Genomic DNA, 9,178 nt, shown 5'->3' on the forward strand with positions numbered 1-9,178 from the left:
AGAGGAGGGCCAGGGGAAGGGGGTGACCAGCCTCATCACTGGCACACTGCCCTGTAGTCCAGCAGGCATGGTGGGCGCCCTCAAGACTCACCCAGGCTGGAGGGGAGCTCTGGGCTCCCTCAGACCCAGCCAATTCCATCCCGGAGGGGCTTGCATTTGAGACCTGGACCAACCGTCACAGGCGGTGGAATCAAGTTTGCCTGCCATTCTGAGCTGATCACCGATCGTGAATTTAAACCGAGTGTTCTTCTTGCTGCCCCTGCTGAAAGTGATGGTAGAAATCTGCAGAGAATTTCAAGCCGGTTTAAGAACTTTCCCAAAGATAATGAGCTCCCTGTCAGTGGAGGTATTCAAGCAGGGCTGGGGCAGCGCATGGGCAGCACTTGTCCAGCAATGACTAAATTCGGGGTAGGGAATCGGGGTAGTTGGAGGGAATAAAGGGCTTACAATTTTAAGATCACACAAATCTAGAAAACGGCACAGTCAAGGTCAGACAATCTACCTACAGGTTCTAAATAGGATATGTGGTATGAGCACTGGGGGCAGGGGCAGGGGGTCGGTGCAGGGAGTGGGGGCAGGGGTTGGGGGCGGGGAGTGGGGGGCAGGGGTTGGGGGCCTCCAGATAAAGGTGGGCGAGGCCAGAGCCTCACTTCTGGAAGCTGGGACTTTCCACCAGCCCGAGCTTGCTGGCGATCCCGAAGGGATCCATGCTGTCGGTCTCCAGGGGGGGAGACAGCGCGTCAGACTCCAGGTGCTCCTCCACGGGCTCGGGCTGCGGCGGGCTCCTGGGCAGCATGGGCAGGAAGTGGGACAGCGGCAGAAAGCCCCTGTCCTTGTACAGCTGCCTCTGCCTGGCGCTGCTCAGGGACACGGGGAGCCGGTGCTTCTGGGACCAATACACGTTGTAGCCATCAGGGCGGATCTCCTCCTCGAAAGCGCAGTCCTCCGGGGAGAACTGAAGCTGCGGAGAGAACACGGCTGTGAGCACCCGTGGCTCCCCGCCCGGGAGCAGGGGGCGTCCTGTCGCACCCCACCGCTCAGCCTGAGCCGGAGTCCTGCGCGTGGCGCTACAAAATATGGCGTAAAATCCCAAAGTGCACACAGGTTCCCACTTAAACCCGAGTCACTGACACTCTCAGCCAGGCCTTTCTCTCTGGTGCTTCTGTGAGAGCCAGCAGCCCCTCCGCTGCGGCCAGGCTGTCAGGACCCTGCAGATAAAGACCGCCCCTCCCCCAGGCCCCAGGCCCCAGGCCCCAGGCAGCGCCTGCTCCCAGCCAGGGGTGGCCGGAAATGTGTGGGGGAGGGGGAGAGTCAGGCTCAGGTCGCAGACCACTCATAGTTGATTCAGAGGTGGCAGCGGGCAATTTCTGTCTTCCAATAGTGTCATTACCCCTTGGGAACACAGAGGACAGCCCACGGCAGGGAGCCAGGAGAGCCGGGCGGTAAACAACCCCAGGAGGCGCCCAGTCTCGTTTCTGCCTAGGCCTCCAAAGGTCGTTGAACTGCAGGTGGGTGAGCGCGCATTGATAAGGCCCTGATAAGACTGGCAAGGCTGGCGGCCCAGGCGGCCCAGGCGGCCCAGGCGCAAGGATAAAACCACTAGACCGCGGGAGGGTTCACTGCAAATTGAGAAATAGACGGGGGAAGTAAAACCAAATGGACTATTTTCCCGCGGCTGGTTATTTGGGAGAAATTAGCATCTCCTCTTTTCCATACATAAGGAAAACGATTCCAAGTTTCTAGAATGTGGGATATCTCTTCCTTTTTTGGGTCCTCAATGTTCGCTGACCCTTGCCCACGGGACTAAGAGGTAGAACTAAATTTGAGGTGGGCATCCCCCACCCCGTATGGGCAGAACCGTGGGTTAGCCTCATCAGTCCTGGAAGAGCCTCTCGCCGTTCTTGCCCCCGCGTCCCGCCCCCCTTGTTAAGGGCACCGCTGCTAAAGTTGCAGCTAAGGGTTTCAGTGGCTTTGGGAGTCGGCTTTCAGCAAGCGCTCCACCTCCTTTCCTGTCCTTTCACGCGGGACCCCGCCATAAAGCCTGAAACAAGGATTCTGGATAAATGGGATAAACAGCTGTCCGAGCTACAGCACGATTTTAAGAAACTGAAGCGATTAGCGCTGTGGGGCAGGCGGGTATTTGCATCTGTTCTGGAGAGTGGGGGCGTATCCCCCGCCCCCGCCCCCCCCTCAGGCGCAGTCTCCGCCCCCACCCCGTTCCTCCGGCAGGGCCCTGGCCCAGCGTGGCTGAGTCGAGGCCCTGCCCACCCCACCCCCACTCCCCAGTCTTCTCAGTGCGGGGTCTCCCTTTGAAATCTTAGCCTTTGTTCCCGACCACCAGAGACCCAGCATCCCCGTATCCCGCTCGGAGATTCCCGAGGGCACCTGGGCCATCCCACCCCAGCCCCCTCCCGAAGGTATTTACAGTACAGGTGAGCCGCAGAGGAGGGCGAGAACTCGTGGAAGTAATTCCGATGTGTCTGAAAAGTTTTCTAGTAGATTAAAAGTCACATTAAAAAATTTCCAACCCTAAAGGTCACTTTTTCTCAGGCTCGTTTGAAGGTGTACCTTTTGAAAAAAGATCCAACTTGTGGATACACCCTTTTGCTTTTTTTTTTTAAACCACTGCATGGAGGGGAACGGAGGCGAGGACTACCCACAACCAGGCCCCGGCTGCAAAGGCCCGAGCTGGGTTTTCCTATTTAGCATCAAGGAGAGCCCAGTAGTGGGTTTCTCCGTCCGACCGGGCCGCCCTCCGGCCCTATTGAAAATGCAGAGGCGGCTTTGACCCAGGCTTCAAACTTCAAACCCTGGGACCCTAAACTTCCGTAGAAAAAGTCGGACTTTAACTTAATCCGGCTCAGGCAGTCTTCGCCTCGGAACTCCAGCGGGGCCAGGGGGAGGGAGCCAGGAAAGTCTGGACTGGATCCAGCGCGTCCCCCTCCCCCGCAGCCCCCCGCTACAGCGCCTCCCGCCCCGTGGCGACACCTACCAGCCCTAGCATCCTGCCGTCGCTTCCCATGCAGAGGTACCGGAGGCTCTGCACGCCCTTGATCGCCACGTTCCGCAGGGCCACTGCCCTGATTTCCACCAAACCTGGCGTGAGAGAAGCAACAACTGCAGCCGAGACCCGCAGGCCCCCACGACACGTGGATGCGGTCGGATGGAGTACCCGCCCCCCACCCCGCACCGTTTCCCGTCTCTTCACGCGGTTCGGAGGCTCGGAGAGGGAGTGGGTGCCCAGACCTGGGGTTCCCACAAGCGAGGGGTCCCCAAGAGCAGAAGGGGGGTCGGGGGAGGGGAACACATGGGTGTGGTAGGTTCACGCACTCGTGCCCCCTCCCCCAGGCTCTCCCGCTCTCGGGGGCTCCAGGGAGGGAACAATACGCGAAACCTGGCGCATCTCGGAAGTGGGGTGCCTGCGGGAGTCGAAGGAGGTAAAGGGAGGAAGGGCTGCAGAGCAGGAGAGGGGCCGGTAGGCACTCACTGAGCGCGCTCTGGCCCCGCGCGCAGTCCACCGCGCCGTCGGCACGGATGCGCAGGAAGCAGCTGGAGGGGCCGTGAGGGCCGGAGGTGTACAGGTGGCGCAGGCGGATGGACTCCCCCCAGCCGTAGTGCACGTGTGGCCCAGCGTCCGAGAGAGCTAGGGGGCCCCCGGCTGAGGCCAGCCAGAGGCCCGCCAGGACCAGGGAGCGGGCCACAACGCTTCGACTCTGTGCGCTCCACATGGCACCTCCTTCGGGCTCCGGTCGCGGCTCCTCGGTAGTGGGATGCGGAAGCCTAGGCGACAACTGGGATGCTCTGCAGGGCTGTGCGTGAGGAGGTGGGGGTAGCCGCAGCGTTCTCCAGCCAGCCGTGCGCTCTGGGTGCGCTGCGCTGTTGGTCCGACGGCGGCTGCAGGCTGGCGGCCTTATATAGCGTGTTTTACCCTCCCAGGCGGTGGGTGCCCAAGACACGGGAGCATTCCTTATCAGGATTGCATCAGGCCCCCGCCCCCCCGCACACACCCACTCACACCCTGCCTCCGGCCCCAGCCCCCTCCCCGAGCCCCGGGTGACCCCGCCCAGGTCGCCCTGATCTGGGGGAGGAGGCCCCGCTTTGCGGGGAGGGTTCTGAGGAGCTCCTCCCCACGCCTCGGTGGCGGGGCTGGCGGCCAGGTCGCTCTTGACTGGACGAATTTGATTTTATAAAGCAATAAAGGAGTGGCGGAGCCCCGCCTCCAGGCCGTGGCTCCCCAGGGAATGAGCTGGTCTCAGGGGCGCTAGCAGGGGCGGGGGCAGGAACTCCAGGGCCAAAGATTGGGGGTCACTGGACTTTGCATCCCTCATCCCCTGTCCGGAAGAACGTTGCCTCGGCTTTACGACCCTCCCCACTTAGAAGTCTCATTCGCTCCCTCCCGCGACGGTGCCAACCCTCCCACCCACGGATGTAAAGCCTTGCGTTACACTTTCTCGTGCAGCTCAGACCCTCTCTCGTTCTCTCAGCTCATGTTCTCGCGATCCTTGCCCCTCCTCCACGCCCAGCCCCTTTTATCCCGGAAAATTGTACCCCGACGGGGGGCCAGGCGCGATCTGCGCCCTGGGAGAAACAATGGGGGCGTCGCGCGGGTCCCGCTAGATGGCGCTTTAACTCGGTTTCGGCCCCTCCCGCAGTCGCGGTGAAGGGGCCCTTGGGGGCAGGGGGCTCGCCAGCGCGTACTGAGAAACTGACTTACTACCATCTCAGGCCCCGGCACTTGGAGCAAGTGGGCCCCTCTGCCTTTGTCGTTGGTCGGGTCTTTGGGTCCCCGCGCGCAGCGCGGTAGCAGAGGTCCGGGGGCTCCTTAAGTGGTGGGGAGGGGCAGAGGAGCCGCCAGGCCCGCGGCTGGGGTGGTGGCCGGCCCCGGGTGGGGAAATTGAGGCCACGCGGGGAAGTGGCTCCTGTAAACCAGAGACCTACTCTAAAGACGCTCTGAAAATGGAAACCACCTCCAGAGAATGCCCCGGCGGGAAAGGGAGGGGTCCTCCCAGGGGGCTTTGTCTCAATCTCGATTCTTTCTCATTATTCCTCCAGCCCTTCCCCCACCCCAACTCCTGGGTGTGGGGCCCCAGGAGGCTGGTTTTGGGGAAAAGCCACACTGGCTCAGCGTAAAGGCGACAGGAGGGCAAACTGCGGGCTCCGCAGGAAAGGACAGCAGTGTCAGGCCTAATGAATTTCAATGAGCGAAGGCCACGTTCACGGCCCAATCAACGCCTGGCGTTAATGACGGAGCACGCAGAAAATGTCACCAGGAAAGTCTTTACAAAAAGACATCCTCTCAAAGGCTTTGTAGGCCAGGGACCCCCATGCTGTGTGTCTTGGTTCAGAAAGCCGTGGCTTCTGTTAAATCTAATTACTTCCCCCCTGTGGCTTTAAATCGACCGCGGTTCCTATTAAAGTTAATTACCCTCCCCCTGCAGCTTTCGTTTTTAGAGAGATCTTGGATAAATGCGGGGGCCTGAGGAGGATGTCTGGGACTGCAAGGGGATGCACCCCAAATCTGGTTGGGAGAGGAGGGGGGTGCCAGCCTTGAACCACGTCCCCCACCCCTTAGCTGCCCCTCCTAAGGCCCTGGTGGGAAGAGCGGCCACTGTGATCTACGGGTGGCTGAGGAGGTGGCTTCCTGTTCTCTTACAAGCACTTCGTGGGTGTTTTTGGCTTTCCAAAAGCACCACGTGACAGCCTGCCCCTCCACTGAGCAATGGGGGTGCTCCTAGAAATGTGGCAGGATGACCCAAGGCTACACCACCTGTGAATGGTGGACCCGGTATTGGGACCCAGGCCGACAGGCTTGTAAACCCAGGCCAGGCTGCATCTGGAGGAAGTGGTGGGGGCCCCCAGTCCCGGGGACTCAGCTCTGGGGTCAGACCCTGTGCGGCACCGACCCACACCCAGCCACTCCCTGGGCAGGTCATGAACCTTCCCGGCCTGTTGCCTCCTGGTGCCTTGTGACAGGATCACATGGGACAGTGAACATAAAGCACCCGGGTGTAGTTCATGAACCGTGAGGGCCAGGCATTTTGTAGGCACAGCAGAGCTCTCAGTTTAGAGGCTTCATCCATGTGAGGAAACTGAGGCTTACAGAGTTAGCCAGGGGCCAGCAAGGGTCTGCACCCAGGGGGACGGGGAGGGGAGCCTGTGTGGCGGGAGGAAGTCAAGGCGGGGAGAGGGAAGGTGGCACTGGCCAGCAGGGGGCGCTGCGGCTAAGGCTGTCCAGGTAAGACCTGCCTGTCCAGGTAAGGTGAAGGTGAGGTCCTCTTCCCAAGCTTCTCAAAGCTGCCTGACCCCTGCGGCCCCAGGGTGCTGGTTTGGACCAGTTTTTATCTTTCAGGCTTCGTTTGGTTTGGTTCCAGTGGCTAAGCCAGCTCACTCGCCCTGGTGGAGTTTTGTTCACTGAGTGGAGTGGCCACACTAGGTGGGTCCCAGCGGCCCCGCTCAGCCTGGACACCGCCCTGATGGCCAGAAGGGCGTAGCACGAGGACGAGGACTTGTTCTGGGCCTGAGTCCAGCTGGGATTCTTTTTAACCACCCTGAACCCCCCTTCAGAGTCGCCGTCCTCTGCCCTGAGCCCATCAGGGTCGCTCTCGATGGTGGCAAACGAGAGACTCATCCTTCCCAGCCCAAGTCCCAGGAGTGCAGAAAATCCTGTTCGGCTTCACTTCCGGTCCTGGCGTTATGAAAATCCTCGTTTTTCTTTTCATCTTATGGTTAGAAACGCCTGTTACAGTGTCCGAGGTGCCCTCCCCGCACCCCTCCCAAATCCCCTGCCCAACCCCCCTGGTTGAGACGGCCCTGTAATCGCAGAGGCTTCTGCATGTTGGTCAAAATCATTGTCGGAAAAATGAGAACTGCGGTTTGCAGCTTGGGAACGACAGGACTTGAAGGCTTGGAGGAGGGGACAAGCCACACAGCGGGCCGGTGGCTGAGCTGAGGTGGGAACGTGGGGCCCCGGAGCCTTAGCCCTGTGTTTTCGCTAGGATTCGTAGGATTTCCCGCAAGGCCTTCTGTTTCACCGACATACGGCTTTTCCCCGTGCGGGTCACTGTTCCAAAGCGAGGCCACCGCGCCAGCCCAGACACTGACACAGCAGAAAAGGGACGATTTCTCTGCCCTCCACCCCTTTGTTTGTAAAAGAGCAGAAAGGCGCCCAGTTCTCAGGGTCAACGTGAACATCAGAAGAGCTGCCGGCGAGGAGATCAGGACCTACAGGGGCGGCCTGGCGTGCGGAGGGAGGCGCGCTGCAGAGGGGTCGCTGTTGCTGTTTATTTCCGGGGCACACCATGGCCGCCTTCGCCACACTCGTGACTTATTTCTAAGGAGAGATGGCAACTCTGGGGAAAGACAGGTGTCATGTGTGGTGACAAACCTGACTGATGGGTGGCTGCCTGAGGCTGGACATGGGGTGGGGACCACGCCCAGGCCGAGAGGGCACTCTCCCGGGACAGGGGAATGTGGCACATGATGACGAGGGTGGCGAATAAACAGACCCTGACGCTTGTCCAAACACACCGAGGGGCGGCCATTACACTCCCATGAAGCCGATTTCAGACATTGTCATGGCAAAGTGGCACCGGTTTGTGGTTGAAAATTGGGAAAATCCAGGAAAGCAGAACAAAAACAATGCTAAAACCCCGGCTGCCACGGCTGCATTATCGGCCCATTTCTGTGTGGGTGGGTTTCTTTCCCAGACTCCTGGGAAGTACTTATATATCTTTTTTAAAGTGTTTAAATGGTATCGCCCCCGCCCTCCACCCCATGTAGCTGTGAAAGTTCCCCCTGGTACTAAAGGCCCTTCCAAGGCACCTTTGACACCGCAGATCCGAGTGGGGCTCCTCCTGTAAGGGGTCTGCCCCCTAGTGCTGGATGCTGACATTGTTCCCAATGTTCCCACCCGAGTCTCACCGGGAAGACCCCCTTGGGGGTGGCCTCTCACACCTCTCCACTCTCAGAAGGGCAGTCACTAGCCCCGCGCTCTCTTCCCCAGGTAGGCCTGGCCCATGCACAGGATCAGGGCGGGAAGCGGCAGCTTCTTCCTGAGTTCGAGAAACGACCTGCTTCTGCTCACGCTGAGGGCTGCTCGGCTGCCTCTGGACAAAGTGCGGCCACCAGAGGTGCTCGTGTAGCCCAGGGGCTGGGACTGGAGGCCTTGGGCTGCCAGTCTGCCCCCCCGACCCTCATGGCCTGAGACCTGCGGGTTGCCTCTAACGTGTCCTCAGCAGGAGACCTGGCCGCACCCAGGCAGGTGCCCCCACTGGGAATCAAACTGGTGACTCCGGTTCACAGGCTCCCGCTCAATCCACTGAGCCCCAGCAGTCACCACAGCGCCCATTTTAAAGATGGGGAAAGCGAGGCTCAGCAACTGTGCCTTGCTCGGAGTCACAAAGCTAATAAACCTGACCCTGACCCTAGCCCTAGCCCCAATCATTACACTAGCCCCAATCATTACACTATGTTTTAAAAAACAAAAAGGAAACCAAAGCAGCCTCCCCTTCGGAAAATTAACAGGCCCCTCTGCAATCGGGGCCTCTGTTGGGCAGGGACCCTCACCTCCAATTTCTCGGCCCCACCCCCATCCACTGCCCCGATGTTTTCCTAGGGGGGTCATTTAAGTCCCCCTGGAGACTCCTGCAGGACACAAGCGAGGTCCCCGTTCTGAGAGTGGCTGTTTCCGTGGGCCTCACCCCCGTCAGCCCCGCTGTCCATCCCCTCCCAGACGCAGCCCCATGGAGGTGGGCACCGTGTCCTGGGTGCCCAGCTCGGAGTCTGGTGCGTGCGCGGTGGCCCCCGGATCGTGCACAGGCAGCGGAGAGGAGCCGGGCAGTGTTCATGTGCCTGTGAGCCTGCGAGCCTGCATTCGTCTGTCCGTGGCTTGGTCTTTCTGTCCACCTTTCCTTCCACCCGCTCCATCGCCATACTGATTGTTCCTTGACCCGCCAGCCCTGTCTGAGGACTTCCAGCGGGTCAGATCTCAGACCCCAGAGCCAGGGCGCCCCACGCTGGCTGAGGTTGGCATTCCCGGTGCGGACCGCTATGGACCGTGATAACGTGCTTCTCCAGAAGTCCCCAGCAGAGCGCTCCCCAGGCACTGCCCCCACCGGGGGTGTATCATATCATAGTTACACTTTGGGGAGCATTTTGGGGCCCTGCGACACCCACTTTC

The 9,178-nt window shown here is 60.3% G+C and overlaps 1 protein-coding gene across 1 annotated transcript; it reads right to left on the reverse strand.

The window, feature by feature from the left end:
- Positions 1-646: 646 nt before the first annotated feature.
- On the reverse strand, positions 647-3,728 carry FGF19 (fibroblast growth factor 19). The gene is made up of 3 exons (XM_037135221.2): positions 3,488-3,728; positions 2,993-3,096; positions 647-961 (listed from the first exon to the last, which is right to left on the reverse strand). The coding sequence occupies exons 1-3, from the start codon at positions 3,726-3,728 to the stop codon at positions 647-649; spliced, it is 660 nt and encodes a 219-aa protein (XP_036991116.1).
- Between the last annotated feature and the right edge of the window lie 5,450 nt (positions 3,729-9,178).

The sequence above is a fragment of the Artibeus jamaicensis genome, unplaced genomic scaffold (assembly GCF_021234435.1).
Source record: "Artibeus jamaicensis isolate MK-2021 breed Jamaican fruit bat unplaced genomic scaffold, CSHL_Jam_final contig_3109, whole genome shotgun sequence".
In the NCBI taxonomy this organism is placed as follows: Eukaryota; Metazoa; Chordata; class Mammalia; order Chiroptera; family Phyllostomidae; genus Artibeus; species Artibeus jamaicensis.